Source organism: Danio rerio, chromosome 20 (assembly GCF_052040795.2).
Source record: "Danio rerio strain M-AB ecotype USA chromosome 20, GRCz13ab, whole genome shotgun sequence".
NCBI lineage: Eukaryota > Metazoa > Chordata > Actinopteri > Cypriniformes > Danionidae > Danio > Danio rerio.
Genome location: NC_141040.1, coordinates 28,639,018 through 28,663,039, shown reverse-complemented (window position 1 = coordinate 28,663,039; position 24,022 = coordinate 28,639,018). Strand labels below are relative to the sequence as shown.

The 24,022-nt window shown below is 35.8% G+C and overlaps 1 protein-coding gene across 9 annotated transcripts in view; it reads left to right on the top strand.

Moving 5' to 3' along the window:
- The window catches only part of epha7 (eph receptor A7), a 150,571-nt gene extending 137,355 nt beyond the window's left edge, over positions 1–13,216 (top strand). For 7 of the 9 annotated variants that reach the window (XM_087297370.1, XM_087297368.1, XM_087297365.1 and 4 more), the window contains exons 15-17: positions 3,355–3,548; positions 9,410–9,565; positions 9,824–10,061. In XM_087297370.1, the coding sequence (XP_087153496.1) occupies positions 3,355–3,548; positions 9,410–9,565; positions 9,824–9,938 (465 nt within the window). In that variant the 3' untranslated portion in view covers positions 9,939–10,061. 9 annotated transcript variants of the gene reach the window in all.
- The last annotated feature ends 10,806 nt before the right edge of the window (positions 13,217–24,022 follow it).

The following is a 24,022-nucleotide window of genomic DNA, read 5'->3' as shown; positions in this document are numbered from 1 at the left end:
TAATATAATATAATATAATATAATATAATATAATATAATATAATATAATATAATATAATATAATATAATATAATAAAATAATGTCATTTAATATAATAAATAAATATGCATTTATTTATCCACATCTACACTTGCAATTTTTACAATAAACACACACACACACACACACATTTTGCATTCACTAAAGGCATACAGTATGCATATTCTGTGCTCACCTGGTTTTAAATTCCTTCTACATTTATAGATTTATATTTAATAATGCAGCCGTTCTACAGTACATGTCTGATCACATTCAACTGTCTCTCGTGGTTTAAATTAAACAAGTTGGAAACCTAAATTTATTCCACATCTTTTTTTTTTTTTTTACTTCATCAAGGCTCTTCTAGCAGAAAAGACAGATCTCTTATTAGTACGTCTTTCAAAACCATGGCTTGCATTAAAAGTCCATAGTTATGAGGTGAAGATAATCTGCAGGTACTGAAGAAGCAGGACAGACAAGCACATCTGACACTTTGGATTTCCTCATTGCGTATCAACACAGGTGTCACGACTGACCTTGTTTTAATGATACATTTTGAGGATAAAAAGCTTTAATGGATCCGCAGAAACCAACGGAGTGTTTTTTGCTTGTACAATTCCTTTTATGTATTCCGCCACACTTTCAACCTTTATAATGAGAAATGATAATGCGAGCCAAATTCATCATTAGCAGAGTTCAATCAATTTAAAGATATCTGCTTAGCCATGCAAAACCTTCTGAACGATCCGCGGGCCGAGCTTTTGTCTCAAAGAAAATTGGGACAGCAAAGTGCCGTTCATCATTCTGATCACATGCGTGCAGGGTTTTCAAGTTGAACCGGATTGAAATTCAGATACGGTCACGGCTAATCATATGTATGAGGGGAAATGCTGTTAATCTGGCGGTGTATGAAGGCACTTGTCTTGTGTACGGCAGATTTTTCTTTTCAAGCTTGAACATCCTCTGAGAAAGTAAACAAGCCTTATCAGAGAAACTAATGACGTCTTGTAATTACCTGCTCACGTTAGCGCTCTGTATTAGCTGCTAGCTAGCTAGCATCAGACTTTTTAGGTACTTTTTTTTTATTTCTGTTCAAACGTTTGCCTCGGTGGAGTCTTGATACTTGTCAGGCCTCAACGTCAGATGTTTTTATACCCTTTTTGAGGCAGAGGCGAACAACTCCTTGAGGGCTGCTAAAAAAGAAGGAAATATTTACATTTCTTCAACTCTTTCTGTTTTGACACTTTTCTTTTCCGTAGCTCAAGCCTTGTTTGGAGAGACACGACAAGAATAGCAGATGAGGATTCGGGGAAAATAAACAGTCTAGTATTCCTCAAGAGTAGTCAAAGTGGGAAATCACAGATCTGGACAAGCCGGCTCTTTGTTTTAGTTTAGTAAGCTCATATTCTGGTAGCTGTAGCAATTTAAGTGCTAGTTGTGAGACAATATTTTTATTTCCACATTTTTACTGTAACATATATATACACACACACACACCATACTCACACACACACACTACTATTCAAAAGTCGTGGTTGGTAAGATTTCATTTATTTATTTAAACTCTTTAGGAACACCAAAGCCATGTTTATTTGAAAAATAAATAGGCACAAACTGTATAATTTTAGCATATTCACCACATTGCATCACATTTTGATTTAAATTTAAGAAATTGAAACAAAATATAGGCCAACATTATAACTATAGTACAGCAAAATGTACTTCTCAACAACAAATAAAATAAGTAACTACATAAGTAGTAATTAAAAAAAAAAAACTTTTTTAATAGAAAACACCATAGTAATTTACTGCCAGGACATTATCAGTTTTTCAGACATTAACAGATTTGCTTATTTTATATTTTAGTTACAGTTATTTTCATATATTTAATAACTATTTTACTAATATAATATAAAATAATATAATTTTAATTAATTTACTGCATACATACTAAGAAATATATAATATAATATAATATATTATAATATAATATAATATAATATAATATAATATAATATAATATAACACTTTTTTTGGTATAACAGGCTTTTTTTGTAAATAAATGTTATGTTTTAAGTCACCCCCATTTTTTTTCCTCACACTTCACAAAAAATCCTCACAAAAAAAAGACTTTAAATTACACTTTAAATCTATAGTAAAATATTATGTACTGTCATTAAAGTAAGTTATTTAAAGCATTATGTTTAAAAATTTGTTAAAAATATTTTATTCATTTGGTTTAAAAATTCTTAATATACATTGTTCACAACTCAATACCAGGTATAATGAGTGAGGGAGAGAGCAGGTGGTTACATTGCATTATGGTCCCTTTACATTAATAAACCTGACACATGGAGTCAGTCAACTGCACAAACACCCAAGCAACCATGTGTCCATCATTGCTTTAAACCATAACCCTCTTACTGTAGTTAGTTAATTACAAAGTCTCACAATGTTATGACGACGCAAGCAGATGTTCAACAGACGCCTTTTAGTGCAGTAGGTTTTAGTTCTGCCTTGTCCTTACGCTCACAATCCCTCCAATAACCAGCGCAAGAGTAATCACATCTGGTTAGTCTGCTTCTCCTCTGTTGGAGTGTGTTATGCTGGAGGTAAAACCACAACACATTTATTCAGCAGAGCCACTGTTTACAGACTCCTGATTAAAGGGTGAGAGCTGGAGGTGAATAGTGTAAAAAATAAAAGTTATCACCATGCTTCTTCAGTTGATTGATTATATTATGCATTGCAAACTTTATTTTTGTATAACATGTGTTATAAAATGTTGTTTAAATATAATAAATTAGGCATTATTATATTAATTATGTTCTAATTTGCTTACATTTCTAGCACAAAAACCTGAACACTGGATGTCAGGAAGTCAGGTTCAAAATGTTGGTTTTATTTGTTTTTACACACAATATTTTGAGAAATCTACTTTTATAAAACTGTAATTCAGAAAATAGATTTGTTTTTTGCTAAAATACAAGTATAGTATGAACATATCCCTCTATGTAAATAAATGAATGTGTCCTGAGATGATTTATGGCATTGTACGAGAAATAACAACTCATTTAAAAATATGAATTGTAATTTAGGCAAATGTTTTGAAATCTAGATACAAATTGCGAATAGATAACAAACAGCAGTGTAAGAAGAAACAGAAGTGTATTTTTGGGTGTTTTTTTTACATTATGCTTAAAACAACTCTTTGTTAATGGGCAAAAAGTCCAAGGTGCTTTGTGTGTTTCTGTCTTGATGCTAACAGCTAAGCTGGCCATTTCTGAACCTCTTGGTTTCCTTTAACACCGTTTGTGATTTTCCATCTCTCTCAGGTCATAAAGGCTATAGAGGAGGGATATCGTCTTCCCGCCCCCATGGACTGCCCTCCTGGCCTCCATCAGCTCATGCTGGACTGCTGGCAGAAAGACAGAGCCGATCGGCCCAAATTTGACCAGATTGTAGGCATCTTGGATAAAATGATCCGCAACCCTAACACCTTAAAAACGCCAATGGGAACGTGTTTACGGTGAGGATGCACATTCAATTTTTTTGCTTACATTTTTATAAGAAATTTGGTAGATTCTGATACAGATTTCCATTCGTCTCTCTCTCTCTCTCTCTCTCTCTCTCTCTCTCTCTCTCTCTCTCTCTCAAGTTTTCATAAAAAAATATTATAACATGTAATTTCAAAATATAAAATAAAAAACAAACTAAATAATTTGGCATTTGCACGTAAAACAAAATTCTGTATTTTTTCACTTCAAATATTTCTAATTTCAGGAACAGTGAGCTTCTGCCAATGAGTTATTTCCAAATACAACCATAATCTATAAATAGTATCCAATCAGAAGATGCTAGAGGTGAATGTTATTGAAACTGAACCAAAACAAAAAAAGCACCACCTACACCCACTGCCCATTTGTCAGGACATAACGCAGGTCTTTCATCACAAAACTGAAGCTAATTAAAAAAATAAATAAATATATAATAAATCTTATTTAGCATATTAGGTAGTCTACTATGTTAGGTGTGCAATCTGACACAACGACTATGACACAAATCATAAAAATAAAGCAATAAAGCTTCTTAATTTTGGTTTCTTGTCAGGACAAAATCTGAAACCAATCTAAAACAGTAGGGATTAAGCTAAAGGAAGGTTGTATATATATATATTTAACTTCCCGGAGCATCTGACATCATGCACCTCACACATAGGACATGTGGTAAGGCTTCGGTGTCAATGCTTGATGGTGGGCGTAGCTGAAGTTGGGGCTGATGCAATTGTCATAGTAACGGCAGCCAATGAAATAAGTCCGCAATCGACTACTGCCTAAGCTGGGGTATTTGCATGAAGCAATCTAATTGGCTGACACTTCTGCTAATGCTTGAAAAGTTAAGAACTTCTAACTTCTGCAGCAAGCAATGTTGCTGAAGCAGCGCCAACGGATCCACAATTCAGTTCGGCAATGCCTGACGCCACCCATTAAATGTGAATGGGGCGTAATACACCTAAAACTAGTCAATAGCAGGAAAGGGCTTTCTCTCGTTAACTGCAGGAAAAAGTAAAACAAAATAATTTATCGATTTGGTGCACGTCATAATACCAGCCATACATGTAAAGCACAAATAATGTCCTTCAATTCGGGCACGTCCAGCGGCTGTCATCCTTGAAACGCCCAATTCGCGGCACAGGATGTCTAATCTCTTCAATCTTTGCATTGACTTCACGTGTAAATCAGTTACGCTTCATCCACTTCTGCTAACTGCACAGGCAGCAAAACACTTCTCCCCTTCTATGTATTGTAATGATTGTGAGGGCGCAGGTGAGACATCATTTTTCGAGAAACACTCAAATACCTTCTGTGTTCTGCGTTTGCAATGTCTATAAGTCACTTAAAACAATAAATTGCCAACTGAAATAAATATGATTTGATTATATGTTTTGGAATTGGATGTTTTATGAGATTATTGACATTTTTTTTGCCATTGTTTGGCTTTACAATTAAGAATTCTGCAAGATCGCAGCTTTTTGTTGATTTTGCGTTGGATTCAACTATAGATGTGCCATGTATAGTACACTGCAATTAGTGTTTACACTAGCTTTAGGTGTTTTTCACAGATGAAATTAACATGTATTCTGCAACTTTTAAAAAAATATAAACCTCAAACTCGGTTCTGGAAAGCCGGTGTCCTGTAGATTTTAGCTCCAACTTTCTTCAACACACCTGGACAGATTTTTTTAGAAAGCCTAGTTAGTGCTTGATTAGCTAACCCAGGTATGTCTGATTGGGGTTGAAGCTAAAATCTTCAGGACACTACAGCGCCAGGAATGAGATTGAGAACCCCTGCTCTAAGCGATAACCTAAAGATGATTTATATTAAACTGTCCAAACACAAAAGTCTAATATTCGTAAAATAGTATTATTTAATGTGGGGAAAACATCATGGAATCACAACACAAAAGTATGAAATGGACAATATTTGTTAATTTTGTTAAAGTCTGCACAAAGTATCAGAATTTTGTATTTCTTTTTATACTGTCAGCACTTTTCTCAACGGAAAATTATACCGTTCATACACCAGCTTTATTTTTATGATGCATGGAAGACGCTTGTTATGTTTTATACTCCTGCACCTCACTGCAACATCTCTGAGCCCTTTTATGTGTTCACAAGTAAATTTGTGAACAGTTCCATCTGTCCGGCTTTTGATTTATCCGCTAGGGTTTACTGATGAAAGATAAATCCCGGGGAATCAATAAAGCGAAACAGCCTCCATGCCTTTATGTTCGATAATAAGGACTTTAAATCAATTGTCATAATGAGTGTTTGAGACTTTAAAGCCTTGAGGGAATTTCAGCCCTCGGTGTGGTATTAGCGAGAGGAAGTGTGTTTACAATCATAACAGGATCTGCGTCTCACACTAAAGAGATGACCTTTAAAACTTTTGGAAGAATCCTTTAGTTCATCTAAACTCCCTTTATCATTCCTGTGACAAGTAATGCAAAGCAAGCAGTTCATTTAGTCAGTACAAATGTGAATGTAATAAGCCTAGTCTTATTGACTGTAATTCATGTTAGATAGGTCTGGCACCATACCAATCTGAGTTACAATTCATTATTAGCTATACAACTGCAAAAAAAAATATCATGTCATTGTACATCTCATACCCAATTAAAATGGATATTAAATTAACAAATTAAATTATGTCAGGCAGCTTTCTAATATTGCTCAATTAAGTCAATGTAGTTTTCAGCTACGAGTCGTTCATTTTAATTGAATTAGACAACTAATTACATGCAGTGAAACAAACAAAAACAACACAAGGATGCTATCTATCTAAGCATGTATGTAGCTGTTGTTGGCATGCATAATTAAAATGTACTGACAGATGTCAAATTACAATTAGAAATGTATAATTAAATGATAGATAGTATTTTACATTTAACTATAAAATAGAATTTTTAGTCAATATAGTATCTATTTTTTATCTAAATAATGCCGCAGTCACACTAGAGTTTGAGCTTGCTGAATTCTGTAGTACGGCTCTGCGAAAAGGGGCGGGATTAAACAAGATGAGCGATTGGTTCATATTTAAAATTTCTGTCCAGAGAGGTCATGTTTTGATCCTCGCGCAGTCAAGTAATACAATTTCTCAGGTCAGAGTTCACCAAGCTTGAACTTTGCAACCCAGCGAGATGCGAAATTTGTCGCACAAGCTTGCGTTTCCGGTCTAAAGCATTCGCGTATGTATGAATGGAAGTCTATGGGGAGAAAAGTGCGACCGCAGCTTTATTAATCATTTCAGCAATTAGTTTTATTGATTTTTATTGAAATTGATAATTACTACATACATTTTCTAAATACAAATGTTAATATTTGGGATCCTCCGATCGATCGGAAAATCGGTATTGGCCGATAGTTACATTTTATGACTCAATTGGTCCTTGCCGATCTGGCCAATCTGGTGAACCGATTGCAAGTGTTTGTACATGAGTTTAAAAGCAGAGGAAGACACACGCCTGCTGCTGTATATTATGCATAGCCTACAGCAGCCACAGCAGTAGGTGAATGATCCTTGGGGGCATGAGCTATTGCTGCACTCATGTCACAGTATAGATAAAATATATACAGATGCGTTACGTTCTCTGTTTACAGTTTAATGACGTGACTTGTGCGGGTGATTGTCTCTTTGTTGCAAGTGAAGCCATTGTATTTTTTTTTATTGCATAAACCATCAGGAACAAAAATACAACACAATATAAAAGATAAAACATTAAAAACTGATACAACAATGGTAATATATATATATATATATATATATATATATATATATATATATATATATATATATATATATATATATATAATATATATATATATATATATATATATATATATATTATTTATTATTTTTTACATCATATTTACATTTTTATATAAATATATTTTTACATTTTAAGAATTGATTGGGGAATCAAAAAAAAGTGTTATAATAGTTGATATGCATCTTATATTTTTTGCTTTTTAATATTTTCACAGTAGATATAAAGAAGTCAAACTTGATACAAAAAAAAAACTTATTCTGGGAGATGATTTAGCAAATGTCTGTTTGTGTATGTAAAATTTTGCCAATAAGATAAGGAGATTAATAATGCATTCAACAGTTTTGCTGGATTTGTTTTCATAATAATAAAAAAAAAAAAATATATATATATATATATATATATATATATATATATATATATATATATATATATATATATATATATATATATATATATATATTTATTTATTTATTTATTTTAATGTAAAATAAGTTTTTCATTAATTCATTTTCTTGTCGGCTTAGTCCCTTTATTAATCCGGGGTCGCCACAGCGGAATGAACTGCCAACTTATCCAGCAAGTTTTTACACAGCGGATGCCCTTCCAGCTGCAACCCATCTCTGGGAAACATCAACACACATATTCACTCATACACTATGGACAATTTAGCCTACCCAATTCACCTGTACCACATGTCTTTGGACTGTGGGGGAAACCGGAGAACCCGGAGGAAACCCACGCGAAGGCAGGGAGAACATGCTAACTCCACACAGAAACGCCAACTGAAACAAGGTTCGAACCAGCGACCTTCTTGCTGTAAGGCGACAGCACTACCTACTGCGCCACTGCCTCGCCCTTTAAAATAAGTTTTGTAATTTTAAATATATATTTGGCTAGATCCTTCCAGAAATTGTTTACAACATGGCATTCAAAAAATAAATGACAAAGGCTCTCTTTATCTGCATTACAGAAACTACAGATGTCCTCCATTCCAATGTACTTTGATAATACTGATTTCACTGGGTAAACTGTAGTATTTTAAAATGTTTTTCCTTAATTTTATTATTAATAGTGTATTTAAAGAGTGCAGCCATCGTTTATGTTTTGAGCTGCTGTGGTGCGAGCAGAATGATTGCTCCTATCTAGTGTCTCATCCAACCTTATGACCTCTCCTGGAAGTTCCGCAAGTCTCCTGCATAATCATATCGGTTCCATGATCACCAAAAATATGTTAAAACACCCAGAAATCATGGCGACAAGAGTGAATGAGCCTGAGAACAGGTCGGGAGAGGCACAGTTCTAAGCATTACATTTGTTAGGTTAAATGAATAGAGCAGTAAATCCCTCCTTCTCTCATTGAGAGATCAGTTGTCAATCGTAGGTTACAAGCAAAATATTTGAATGGTCTTGCATGTATTTAGGCCTTTCGACATATAACAACCAAATTTTATTTTTTAATTTTTTTTTTTTTTACAATATTGCAAGTTCACTAAAAGTTGGCTGGAATTATTAGATTATAAATTAATAATATAACTACTTTTAATATACTTATTGCAATAAACAGTAGTTTAAAGGCCTATTTTCTAACAATAAAGAAGTTTCTTTGGCGGTTCATTCCACTGTGGCGACCCCTGATAAATAAAGGACTAAGCCGAAGTAAAATCAATGAAGCTGCTTCTAGCCATGATATTTTCAAACCTAAATGGTTATAAGAGACGTATTTAACGTATTATATGCAGCATCTTCTATCAAGGTTCATACTTGGAGGAAAAATGTGCTTAATGCCTTATAAAGCTTGAAGCATTAGACTCGGTACACGATATTTTCCGATCACCATGACACAGAATAGGTACTTGATGATATATATATATATATATATATATATATATATATATATATATATATATATATATATATATATATATATATATTTTTTTTTTTTTATTTTTTTTTTATGTTAACTGAGTACAGTACTATATACCATTAGTAATGATACTGCACCTTCTATAGCTCTTATTTTTCTCTTTTTATAGCATTTTGTTTATCTTCTTCTTCCTCAGACCCATAAGTCCACTACTTGACCAGAACACTCCAGATTTCACCTCTTTCCGATTGGTCAGCGAGTGGTTGGAAGCCATCAAGATGGAGAGATACATGGACAACTTCACAGCCGCCGGCTACAGCTCGCTTGAATCTGTGGCTCGAATGACTATCGAGTAAGAGCTCTGATCCCTCGCTCACACTGTCACGCTCCACAGAAATGCATGATCTTTCTAGGAGTCATTTCAGCCCTCAGCTCTCATTCACAATACCATCCTGACATTGCGCTGAATTTTAATCAGATCTCTTTGATTCATCGTGTTGTAGTTAATATGGCTTTTCCTCAGTTTCCTTTTTTGCTTTGCTAATGAAATAGCTCTCGGGCGCTTCATGCTCCATTGCTGTGATTTATGAACGTTGTGTTTCTGCTTTAGGGACGTAATGAGTTTGGGAATCTCCTTGGTGGGCCATCAGAAGAAGATCATGAGCAGTATACAGACTATGAGAGCACAGATGTTGCATCTTCACGGGACGGGCGTTCAAGTGTGATGGGCATCCACAGCCCCTTCCCAGTTGGATGAAGCAGAAGTCTCTAGGACAGCACCGCAAAGTGTGTGACACAGCAAACAAAAATCGGAAAAACTAAACATTTCTCAAAAAAAAAAAAATAAATGTTCCACACCCTTCCGGTGAGATTAACCTTCCAGAACTGGCTGAACAGAATCATTCCTTTGTTTTGGCGAAGGATTTGGGTGAAGGTGCTGAAAACCAAGAGACGAGGACACAGATGAGGACAAAGAACACAGGCGGACAGACCTCCGGATGCTCTCAAGAACTCTTCACGTCACTGAGACGGAGCATTCCAGAGGATTTTTATGCTTTGTGCGAACTGTCTTTATCGTCAAAAAAGATTGATTTGCTCATAGTTGCTATAGATTTCATTGATTTTTTTTTTTTTTTTTTTAAATATAAAATAAGCAAATCCGGTTCATAAGGAGTGAATTTGGAGATTTCGTTTGGTTTGTAATATCCACATTTAATCAATGTGGTGCGTTACTCTTCTACTCGATTGATTTTGTGTTAGCTTGTTTTCTCGGATTGTGTTACGGAACTGACAACAGGGTAAAACGTCTCATCTGGAGGGAAAGAGACAGAACCAGAGGCTGAAAGTCGACAGAGGACGTTTGTCTTCTCCAGCCAGCACTATTTACATGAAGCTCTCTCCAGACAGAAGATAAAGTCGACCCGACTTTTTTTTTTTTTTTTATATATCAAGCAGTAATATCCCACTGCTTGGTAATACGTGAAGCTCCTGAGGGTGGCTGGTTGTGTTTAAGAACAGCCCGAGCAGATGATTAGGTATATTTTATGATCTTACATTACAATTCAGATGTGAATTAGTACAAAGAGATTTGCTAACCACTTCAGGTGGAGCTTTTTTAAAATGTAAGAAGAACAATTACGGTGGCAATATTCTTTATAAGTTTATATTTACCACATGAATGGATTTATCAGTGCTGTTATTGAATGTGTCCTTTTTTAATATTGATATTATTTACCATAAACACGTTTCCACACAAACGGGGGGAAAACAATGTTCATTTCGGAAACAAAATCATTTGTTGGTTAAGTATCAGTTTCCTAGCCGGTTACTGATTTTGAAATCATACAATGGTGTGGTGTAAAGGAGTAATACTGCCTTAAATCAAGTCAACTATTGCTCTTATTTTTAGGTACTTAGCTTCTTTGTGAGATTACGGTTGAGTAGGGGAGAGACTGACCAACATGAGCAATAATTTGAGGTGCTGTATAGACTTTTACACACAGACTGCTTGGAAGTCAGAGGCAGTACTGTGAAATTTGATCAAAGAGAGTTGCTGAGTTTATATACTGTACGAGGATCTTGACGTTTTGGTGCATTTCTTCCACCTTTTTTTTTGTGTGCTGAGCTCATAGATGAGATTTATGTTGGTGTTTTAGTGCCATAACAGCCTTCCACTCTCGACTGAATGTTTTGTTGACAATTAAATGTTATGCATTTTAAGGCCCTGAAATACTTACAACAAAGTCCATTCTCCCTATTTTTTTTTGCTTAAGTTATAATTACCTGTGCAGATTTGCACCAGCTCTGCAATGCAGCACCCCAGACACGTCATGCTTTTTTTTTTTTATAGCACTTTATACAGTAGATTGATTTAAAGCAAGCATCTTTATAGTATAAAAATAGTGCTTAGAATTATATTTCAATATTTACTATAAAGCATTATGGATATTTAACCTTGATGGACAGCGGAAATTAAACCAATACATCAAGTCACACCTTCTTATAATGTCATTTAAAGGCATTAACACGCCTTAAAATCCCCAAATGAATTTTGTTTTTGTGTGTGTGTATATATATATATATATATATATATATATATATATATATATATATATATATATATATATATATATATATATATAATTTTTTTTTTTCGATTTTGCTTTAAGTATATCAGAGCCTTAAGTGTTAAATAGTACTGTAGACCTTTTTAGACTTGATTTGCTGGGTTGCCACCATTTTATACCATTAATGTGTCACATTTAAACACGCTAAACACGTTTTCATTATTCTGGGAAGCCAATGCCACTTTAACCACAACAGCCGTGCCAACATGTGGCATTTTCCTTAAGTTGAAAGAAAACCGTTGGAGCAAAGCATCGTTGGAGGATCAGCCAAACGTTTGGCGCTTCAAAAAAAGCCATGCCATCTCCATTGTGAACCCAGCTGGTTTGTGTGTGCGTCCCTCGCGGATCATATCGTGCCCTGGTTAGAGGCCCATCTCCAATCCGCTATCCTTCCATCCCGCTAACCTCAGCATTGAGCCCACGCCAGGCCTTTGAATTGAATGCGAGCGGAAAGGCTCTCGGTCAGCACAAACCTCCCGAGCTTCAGCAGGGGCTGCAGTCACTCGGATCAGCCTCCCCGCGCTCTGATCTCACACTCCGGCCTCCCGAGGGCCCCTCACAGGCCCTTACCCTCTCCGGGGCCCCTGTAGAGACAGCAATTTGAGCCAATTTGAGATTAACGCCTGGATTCAATCAATCCCACATTGAGGCCACCGTACGGGTCAATGACAAATCTGTCAATTTTTTTTCCTCCTTTTCTGCTTTGTGCCGTTTTGAACTTTTCTGGTTTGATAGTAGTGGAATTTTGGGTCAAGACAGTTTGTGCTGTGGATTGATTGAGTTCACGGTGCAGCAGGGTTTTAAAGACTTCTAGAAAGACAGTCGAAAGCCCACCCAGACAAAAGTGAAGTGGAATATTCCAAAGAGTTCAGCACTGTTGATTGTGTCAGAGTAATCACAAACCAGAGGACGATTTGTACATGTTCTAGCTGTAAAACTTGTATATTTTATTTATGATTGTTGTTTCTTTTTATTTTTCACTCAAGTACTCTGTAGTGAGCTCATTGAAAATGCACTATATTTTTCTATCTCACATGCAACCGATTCTCGTCGCCCTCACTCTTTCAGTTGTACATAATTTCTCATGTAGGACCAAAGAGAGCTAATAGGTTTCCATTTTAGGAGATTTTTTTTTCCTTTTCTCTTTTAGGTTGGAAAAAATGTACAGTACAAATGAATTGTTGATTTATTATTTATTTTTCTGTGACAAGAGTATGGAGAGTATTCATTGGTCAAAAAGTATTTTCCCCAGTTGAGAAACTGTATGGTCATTTACCTAGACAATTTCTTGTTACATAGACCATTTTTTTCTTTTGCTTTGTAACCTTTGTAATAGACTGTACATATATTTTTGGAAATATAATGCAATCTCTATAGATGTGTCTGTGCCTTCAATTTCTGTGTGTCTCGATTACAATCACAATAGTATACATTATTCAATATTCAATATTATACACCATTTTAAAATCAACTAAATACATTTTATGTTGAAGTCGATGTTCCTAACTAGAAAAGTCAGTTCTTATAAATACCTATCAGTTCTTACAAGTTTCACAAACTAATTTCGAGAGGAGCATGTGATAGGACTGACTACAGCTGATGCCTATCACTAATCACTAATAAGCCAATCGGATGATTCTAAATTTTATATAAATATCCAGCCAAAACTTTATTCCTCATTTTAGTTTTGGAAGACCCCCCATCCATCCCTTCTCCTCAATTCTAAGATTAGGCGACACGGTGGCTCAGTGGCTAGCACTGTCACCCCACAGCAAGAAGGCCATTGGTTCAAACAGTAGCTGAGCCAGTCGACACTCTCTGTGCAGAGTTTGCATGTTCTTATCGTATTCGTGAACACACGTCATGTGTTAACTTTCAACATGATTTTGGATGCAATATGTGAATAGCTCCGTACAGATTTACCCTAAGAGGTAGTGTCTGAAGGAAAAGGCGCGTTCATGTTTTTACTGGAACCGGCACTTCAAATGTCAATGCGTTCAGCTGGATGTTTTCGTTCACTTTTACTCACTGTGCTGTGTTACACACTGCATGGACGGTCATTTTCAAAAACCCATAATAGGGGCTTTTTAATCGTTTATGAGCATATCAATTCAAAATATGAAAATGTAATTATTTTGTAATACCTTTACTTATTTTTTTTATAATAACCTTATAGATTGTTATTAATATGATTTAAAGATTTATGGTTACAATTAATGCCCAGTGGTTTGAAAGAAAAAAGTATAAATATTTTAAATGACTGGTATTTAACTTTGAGGCTGCGCTATTATTCTTGATTTATAATACAATGATTATATAATTAATATACTATAATTAATATACCTGATAAGATTTTTTTGGTATATAAGCTACTGTTACACTAAACAAAATTCTAGTGAGCTTCTTCTGTGAATCATGGAGGAAATATAAAGAGTTCACTGTTATTTTATGAATATTATAAATAAGGATTCCATGCATCATTAGGAGAAGAAGAATTCTACTGTCTGTTTATGGCCATTGGAATCATCCCAATACACTGTCTATGACTTGTGTTTAAAAAAGGAAATCTGCATGATTGGCCTCAAAGTATATTATCATGTCTTTGTTTTTTTCCTCCTGTCATAATTTCCTTCATGATGATGAAAACATCTGCTAGATGTCATGGCCGTTCTTCACTAATTGATGCATCAAAGCATTTCCGCCCATGTCTTTCGGATCTCCATTGATGTAGACTGCAAGTTGCACAGCATTTCAAATGGGATGAATCTGCCATCAAAGAGTACTTCAAAGAGGGATCAGACATGGTCACTATGTTAGCCCAATCCCAAATGACACCCTAAGCTCATGGGTTAATGCTACTTTAAATGTTGGTTAAAAGTCTGCAACAGAGCTCACCTCGAATTCAGCTTAAGTTAAGGGGAGACTCACAAGCACCCTTCTGAGAGCAAAAATGACTCCCTACGGCCAACCTTAATGGACACACATACACGGCTGCCATTGTAAATCAACAAAGTGTGCCACTAAGGGATTGTTCCAAGCCAAAGTGCTCAAAACTGTCCACCTCAAAGGACCCTTCAGAATGATGATTTTCAAGGGTACAAGTGATGGACACTGTACAAGTGAGTCCACACTTGAGGTAAAGTTGTGATGTAATACCACATTGATAAGACCTTTGAGCTCAATTTGGCAGAGGAGTACATCAAGGTTATATTTTGGTCACAAATGGGGCACTTCAAGTAGCCTTCTAAAAGCTAAAATGTTGAATGGGACACGCAACAGTCTCATGGACTTAATAGAAGTGCACATAGTGGCCGATGTCAGTGCACAATAGGTAAAATTGATGGACACCTAGTGATGTAATGCTGTTGTAGAGTAAAAGTCTACTCGGACTTTGTATTGACGTGGCCTTGGCAGAAGTGTGCATCGGGGGATTACTGCAGTCACAAATGTGTGTCATAAACTCATAGACTTAGGTGTACTGAGCAGGCATCATAAGTACGAAAGGGCCCATGTGCATATGAGGTGTGACATTTGGAATTAGCCTATTGAAGGGTTGATCCAATCAAAATATCTCAAGATTGGCCACTTTAAAGGACCCTTCGGAATTAAGAATTTCGAAGAATACAAGCGATGGACTTTTCTGTGAGCCACCATATTGGCACAAATCCCAATGAATCCTAAGCCCTTGTGGTAATGCCACTTTGAATGTGGGTAAAAAAAAGAGCTCACTTCACTGTAACCTTGACAGAAGTGTGCATCGAGGGTGCATAGCAGCTGCAAAGGGGGTGCTTGTTAGGTCTCTTGTCAAAAATAATTGATCAATAAGACATCCATGGACAAAGGATTGGGTCAATAAAAGTGATTCCAAAGTGAAAGAGCTTAAAACTGGCCACTTTAAGGAACCCTTCAGAATAACTCCCTGTTAAGGATGATACTTTTGAAAGGATGCGGACATACTGTAGGGGTTAGCCTTTCAGAAATGAACTGAACTCAACACTAATTATCATTATCGTTATCTTTACAGTTATCTGTTCTGGTGTGAGTGGACAGTAACTCCTGCTTTTGTATTATGTGATTCTGCATATACTCACAGAAAAGAGCTAATGTGACCCTTGGAAATCATTTGGTCTCCTACTAAAGCTCTTTGACTTGAATATTATCATTATGTATTGACAAGACAGAGAGCGAGAGGAAGGGCTGGGTGAGAGATTTGTTTGATGACCCTGCTCGTGACAGGATCCTGGATAGTGTCATTAAAAAGACATTACCCAAAGCCTCCGACATGGGAAAATTAAGCCACAGCCCCTTTGGGAGTTAAACAAAGAGGCCCTAATGGATTTATGAAGATTATATCTTTGCAGATACTCTGATATTTATTTTATTAACTCGGAGGGGCTCTTAACCTCATCATGCCTCTAAAGCTGTATACATGGTTATCATAAGACTCTGGCAGGAGTTCACAGGCTCTCCACAGAGGGAGGACGAGCTGTTTCTCTGAAGAAATCTCATTCCTAATCCCTTCTAATCTCGCATCCATCAAGACTTGCTAGGCTGTTTTGCTATTTTGATATAAACACAACAGTGCCACTGATTCCATGACATTTCCAGTCAAACGTTTGTTCATGTGAGATTTTGCGTCCAAAGAACTTAATGAAAGGGATCAAGATCCTACAAATGACAAGCTTGTTGCTAATAGAAAGCGCACTTACATAGTAGAGGATCAAGCTTTCAATAAGCAAAGCATTATCCTGAAATTGGCAACCTCTGATAATCTTCCCAAATCCACAGGTTTCAAAATACTTATAAAAACAATCTTTGTCCATCCATTTTCTCAGTGAATAAAGGATTATGACTTGCTGGTTTCGAAAATGTATGAACAATGTTCCGTTTAGTAGGCTATTTGAAAAAGAAAGGATAAGTATCAAGTAACATGTAAGGTATATCAAAGTCCCGTGGTGGCCATCTTTAAAACACGTCTCTGGCAGTATGCTCAGGCATTCTATCTGAATTGAAAAATATGAAATTCTCCAAAACTGTTTGCCACGCTTACATTTAAATTACAAGTTTGTAATCACTAATGAAATTAAACAACAACTGTCTCATAATTTTTGTTTCTACGTGTTCGAATCAAAACAAAATCAGCATATTTTTAGGTTACACAAGCCAATGCGCATGAGCACTCGAAAGGATTGAGATCTCGACACTAACCTCATTTATGGTCGTTCTACACATTATCATCCACTGAAAAGTGCCTTGTCAGGTTGCGCTGCTCTTCTGAGGTAATTCACAACTTGGTCTTGATAGTGAATCTCTTCCCGAAGTGAAAGCGTCACTTTGTTTACAAGTTTGTGGGCGTTTGAGTAACTGCTGTCATGTGATGTGCATTTGACAGGACTGACTGTACCTCACGTTTGTTTTTATACAGTTTACAAAACCATAAACCTTGAAAACCTTGTAAAAAACTATTTCAAAGTGATGCCATTTGGCTTCAACAAAGACCCTTTCAAATGTACAGTTATTAAAGTGAAGGACAATTTAATTCCATAAAGAACCTTCTTTGACTGTAAAGAATGTTTTGTGGAAGGAAAATGTTAAAGGTTATTAATGTTTTGGACACGTCAATGGTAATAAACAAGGGTTACTTTTTAAGAGAGTATGAATGTGTTTATAATGAAAAACTACATTGGCTGATAGAATACTTCTGATAGCAAAGAGATTGAGAGCTTAATTGAGATGTTGACCAGCTGTTGTTTGAGGCCGGATGTTGTTTGTATGTTTTGTCCAGTTCTCCAAACTGCAGTCTGTTTCTCTTTCCTGTACACTAATAGTTTTTTTTTTTTTTTTGCACAGTTTGACTGGAAGGGAACGCAGCACTGTAAAGTCACCCAGAGTTTGAAATAACAATGAAAGCTAATTTTAAAATCAAATAAATTCTTTCACCAAACAAGGATGCATTCAATTGATCAGAAGTGACTAGAAAGACATTTAAAGAGTAATTATTTTTAAGTGCATTCTTGACCATGAGCGTGATGGTGATTTTCTGGTTATTTTGTTTGGTGTGTTCCACATCTTGCCTCTCATTGGGCTTATGTCGGTGAAAGTTTGCCTGATTTAGCATGTAGAATCAGTGATGGCCATTGTTGAAATAGTATGTGCTGATTAGCGAGTGATGAGTGCGAAAACAAAAACTAAATTGACGAAATCAAGCAAGCGGTGATGTTTGTAAATTATATGAATTATCAGACACAATTGCTAGAGCAAGTCCCTCTGTCGTGAGATAAACATACTGTGGTAATTGTACTGAAATGCTACTTTGTTTTCAGTTTGTATGCGTGCAGCACTAGTTCCAGTTTCCTTTAGTGTAATAGCAACACAGACCACTGAATTTACCTCCGAATTTAAGTTCTTGTTTCAGTTGACTAGATGTGTTCATGCGCAGACACGGCTGAGATAAAGCAGCAATAGAGTCACTTTTTTCTCATCATGCCAGGTTCTTATCAACAGTTTTTATTTTTTATTGTTGTGGTAGAGTGATAGAAAATACAGTTTGTATAATAAAAAAGACAATAGAAACCTATAGAATTCTTCCATTAAAAAAAAAAAAAAAACAAGCTTATGTAAGGGTTAAAAATGACATTGTTATCTGCTCCATGTAAACTACAAAATGGTAGCATTGGGCAAATCGCCACCTTGGAGTTATAAGGTTCTATCTGCGTTCTGAATGATTTTAAGATATTGAGCTTGATATTGTATTTGCATAAACAAGTTGTGTCTTTACAAACAAAAGCACCACCTAATACTCACCTGCTATGCAACATTTTCACATTTGAGTGGAGTGAGTGGAGATCATTTTGACAATGCTGTTGTCAAAAAATGTAAAAGAAAATTTTGTTGTATCATTCTCAATAACAATCCCTAAAACTACTAGTTCAGATTTTGTATTCTTTTGCTCCTGGCATTCTTCCCATCATAACATTAGAAACATTTGCCAGTGTCATTCCAAGTCTTCACTAATTGAAGCTTTTTACTAGACCTCATACAGGAGATGCCATTTTCCTTTACTGCCATGAAAAACACTGTGATGTGTTTCTTCAGATTGTCAATTAGGAGAGTGGCCTGTTGGGTTCCTGTCTCTCTATGTGATATTTTAGTGGCCTGGCTGGCTTCTATATGAAGGTGAACATTAGACAGTGCGTACACACTGTGGGTATGTGTGTGTGACATTAATGAAGGCGGGAGCTCCGGTAAAGCGCTCGTTCTGTCAGGTGCACAAGCTCTACATGACTTGGACACATTCAGATGTCAGCTTTCACTAATGAAAACAGCTCAGCGTGAAGCCAGCTCAAAGTTTCCCAGGAGATTCCATTCAACTCGTTCCACAACACAACACAAAACTGTGGCACTGAAAGCTGTACTAAAAGCAGATGATCGACAGACATTCAGGTTAATTATGGAATATATTTAGCATCAGTGTTTGGGGTAACACATGTTACATAACAATATTGGGTGACGCAGTGGCGCAGTGGGTAGCACGTTTGCCTCACAGCAAGAAGATCGCTGGGTCGAGCCTTGGCTCAGTTAGTGTTTCTGTGTGGAGTTTGCATGTTCTCCCTGCGTTCGCGTGGGTTTCCTCCGGGTGCTCCGGTTTCCGCCACAGTCCAAAGACATGTGGTACAGGTTAATTGGGTAGGCTAAATTGTCCGTTGTGTGTGTGTGTGTGTGTGTGTGTGTGTGTGTGTGTGTGTGTGTGTGTGTGTGTGTGTGTGTGTGTGTGTGTGTGTGTGTGTGTGTGTGTGAATGACTGTGTGGATGTTTCCCAGAGATGAGTTGTGGCTGAAAGGGCATTCGCTGCGTAAAAACTTGCTGGATAAGTTGGTGGTTCATTCCGCTGTGGTGACCCCGGATTAATAAAGGGACTAAGCTGACAAGAAAATGAATGAATGAAAGAATGAATGAAACATAACAATATTACTTTTCCAAGTAACAAGTAAAGTAACGCATTACTTTTGAAAAGTAATTTATAATATTTGAGTTTCTTTTTTGAAAATGTAATGTGAGTTGGGTGAGGCAGTGGCACAGTAGGTAGTACTGTCGCCTCACAGCAAGAAGGTCGCTGGTTCGAACCTTGGCTTAGTTGGCCTTTCTGTGTGGAGTTTGCATGTTCTCCCTGCCTTTGCGTGGGTTTCCTCCGGGTTCTCCGGTTTCCCCCACAGTCCAAAGACATGCGATACAGGTGTATTGGGTAGGCTAAATTGTCTGTAGTGTATGAGTGTGTGTGTGAATGTGTGTGTGGATGTTTACCAGAGATAGGTTGCGGCTGGAAGGGCATCCGCTGCGTAAAAAACTTGCTGGGTGAGTTGGCGGTTCATTCCGCTGTGGCGACCCCGGATTAATAAAGGGACTAAGCCAACAAGAAAATGAATGAATGAATGTAATGTGAGTTAAATTTTTAGTTTAATTTAATAGCTTTTAAAAAAATTATTGAACTAAAATTATTCACATTGAATCACCCAGTCAATGAGAGAATGTTTTTTGTTATTTTGAACTCAAGAAAAAGAAAAGGGGATTGTCTTTGTGGCCAGTACAAAAGTAGCAAATACATTGCTTTAAACTTTCAATAATACAATAATACAATAGTTAAATTCAAATTATATTTTTTAATCCAGTGGTTGGGTTTGTCCATATTTGACCTAATATTGTGTCACAATAACATAACATGTTTTTCTTGTGTAGTATGTAAGTGTAACTTCTTAAAATCATAATTAAAATACATTTAAAAACTTACAGTATGGTTGTGTTTGTCCATATTTGATTTAATATTGGGTTACAGCAACCCAGCATTTTTTACAGAGTACAATGAAAAGTGAAAAGGTGCAGTTGGCTATATTTAAAATAGTGACAGTTTCAATAGTATATCCTGTGTTTATTGTTAACTAAAACTAAAATTCAAAATGAATTTATTCCTTGAAATAAAACCATCATAGAAGCATACATACAAATATTCATGCATATTGTACATGTTTACATAAATACATAGAACAATGTTGGGTTGCTGTAACCCAACATTGAGTCAAATATGAACAAACCCAACTGTTGGCTTAATAAGTACATTCAAATTCAACTGGAAAAAAATTGACAATCCAGCATTTTTAGTTTTATGCATTTGTCAAAACAGATTTATGCATCTAAAATAAAATGTAAATGTTTAAAAATGATGACATAACACTACTTGAATTTAATATGCTTTCCAATTGTGTGTGTGCACGTGTGAATGTATATATACAGTATATAAAGCATTTGAACCTTTTTCTTATAATTTAAACACCAAAGTTTTTTTATTATTATCATTACACATGCACAATTGCAAGCAAGATTATTTTTTTCTTTTTCTTTTTCTGGCAGAAATTTACTAAATTAAATAAACTAAATTACTGGCATTTCTAAATTTTAAATCCATTATAGCACCCCCTATAAGCCTTGTGCACTGTTAAAATTTACTACCCTTTTATTATGTTCGGGATGAAAACATCCACTGAATTAAACGGCTGTAAAAACGCATTATTTTAATTAATTTATTAATAATTTATTTAATTAATTAATTAATTAATTTTTTTTCAAATTGTTTTTGCATAAATCTGTTAATAAACCAGTATTAAAAATCCAAAATTTATATATATTACAGAATTTTAGGTCGTTAATTGCCCAAATTACAAATGATGTCATTTTTTTTTTCTAAAAACACACAAAATTACTTTTATTGTAATTTATTGTGGAATGCATTTATTAACCTTTAATCACGCGATTAGTAAAAACATTGGCTTTGATGCATTGTTAGGTTTTCAAATTTTCTCCCTAATTTACTGTTGATGGCTGTTTTTGCCCCATTGACTTCCATTATAACCACATTTGATGTTGCATAAATACACAGTCTTTGTTTTTGTTTACTCCATGTAGTTCTGAGAGCTTTTGATTTTCTCAGACACATCAAGATAAGTGCGTAAAGGACACTCTCACACTCACAGACACACAGAAAAAGTGTTAACGGTGCCAACAGTAAAAATGAAAAATTTTACCTCTTCCCAACAGGGAAAACCACCAACAATTAACAATTAAAGAGTTAAAATCCTGTAATTCTCCAAGCAATATAGTAGTGGTTTTGATCAGGACTGAGGCTGATTGACAGATTTATGCAAAAGAATAAATAAATTGACATAAAATAAATAAATTGAAACAATATTTATCTTATGCATTTTTACAGCAGTTTAATTAAGTCGATGTTTTCATCTCGAACATAACAAAAGAGTAGTACATTTGTCCAGAGAGTATTGTTGAGTTTTTTTTATTATTCAAAGCATTTTCTTAAAATATGTGTCAAAATAGGATTTGTCACCAAAAATCATTCTGCTAGCTGAAACACAGAAAAAGTTGCAGTCAAATTAAGACTCAAAATCACCTCAGAGTGGACGAAAACATCCTCAACAGTACATAAGGGTTAAAAAACAAAAACAAAAGACCAGGCAGTTTCTTTTGGTGGGCTGTTCCCACATCTAGCTTCACTAAAGTCTGTTACATGTGTGCACAGTGAATATTTGATGCATGTTTATTTCGTCTGTCCTTTCTTTATTATTTTTTCCCTTTTTAATATACTCATTCCTCGCAGGTTATACAATACCCATGGGAACGTGATGTACCGTATAATTGGAAAGGTGCAGAAAAGTTTCTGGGTAGTAATTACCATCTCTGCGCACTGTGATGCAATAATGATAGCAGACTGCTTCCTTTGCGAGGGGATCCGGCGTTCCTGTTATAATAACATTAATAATCAGCCATTCATAGCCACACGGTGAAAAGCAGACATATTTTTCCCTCTCGCTCACGAACTGACCGATGCCACTCTCCATTCCCCATGCAAATGCATATGGTGGAATTCAAAGTCGATATTATGGCTTTTGCTCTTTTATATATCCAGTTTAGCAGTGAATGGAGAGTGATAGCGTGACTGGACTCTAGGATATTGTATTGTTTATTAAAAGCCTTTTAGATGCTCTTATCGTATCGCTGCTACACCTAAAGGCAATTTCAGTCCGAGCGCCTTCTCTGCCATGGATGATCTGCACTTTTTTTCTTTTTACGGCCGAGCTCATGGCACCTTATGGCATTAAGTATTTAAAGGAGCCAGTAAAATATGTGTCGGCTTCTGCCATCCTCTATCTCCTGAGCAGATGATCAATTTCACAGGCTCCTGATGCCTCTTCTGATGGATATCTGGCAGATATGATGGTTTCCTCAAAGGCACGCGGGATCGGGATGAGTAATAGCGATGCTGCCATTAGCCGGCCTGTGGCACGGGCAGCTCACATTTGGAAGGACAGAGATTTCATTTTATGATGGGGAAATGACTGCAGGTGTGGAAGGAGCTAAAAATGATGGCAGGGAGCACGGCGCTTACAGCGGCTGAGGCCTGAGGAGAATTCAAAGGTCAGCCAGATAAATGGATTAGCATTGTATTCCCAGAACTGAGAAATAAAACAGGCCCTTATGAATTTTAGAATGGTTGGGAAATATTGCATCCTCTCGTAGATCGTGGCACATTTTTATTATGTGATTGAAAACGGAGGCTGAGCATTGTGGCGTTTTTCAGCATGGAAGAAAAAAGATATCACAATTGCAATTTGTAAATGTTTTTTGAAAAGAAAGATGCTGATATTTCTCTGCAGTTTATATGTATGAAGTTAAGGTGTATAAAAAAAATTATAATAATAATAAAACAAATATATAAAGCGGACAATTGATTTTATTTAATCAGACTAAGGTCAAGTGCTATTTTGGGGTTTCCGCCGGGATTTTGCCAACCCAAATGTAAAATCTTCCCAAATACAAATGCAGAGGTGTAAATGCAAAAGTTTGGTATAAAAAAAAAAATTATAAAACACTGTTGAAAGTGATGAAATAATTGTATAGTACATGTTGTCTGTTTTACAGGGGCGTAGCAGAAATTTTAAAAGTGTGGGGGGCAGCTGAGATACAAAATTTTATGTTCATTTTATTATTAATCACCTGTTTCTAAACGTCTGTCTGCCATCCCCCGGTTGCTGCACTGCTGCTGTTTTATAATAAACTTCTGCAAAAAAGAGGCACTTTTTTTGTAAACTTAAATTTAAAAGTGTACCTTTTAGGCTGTG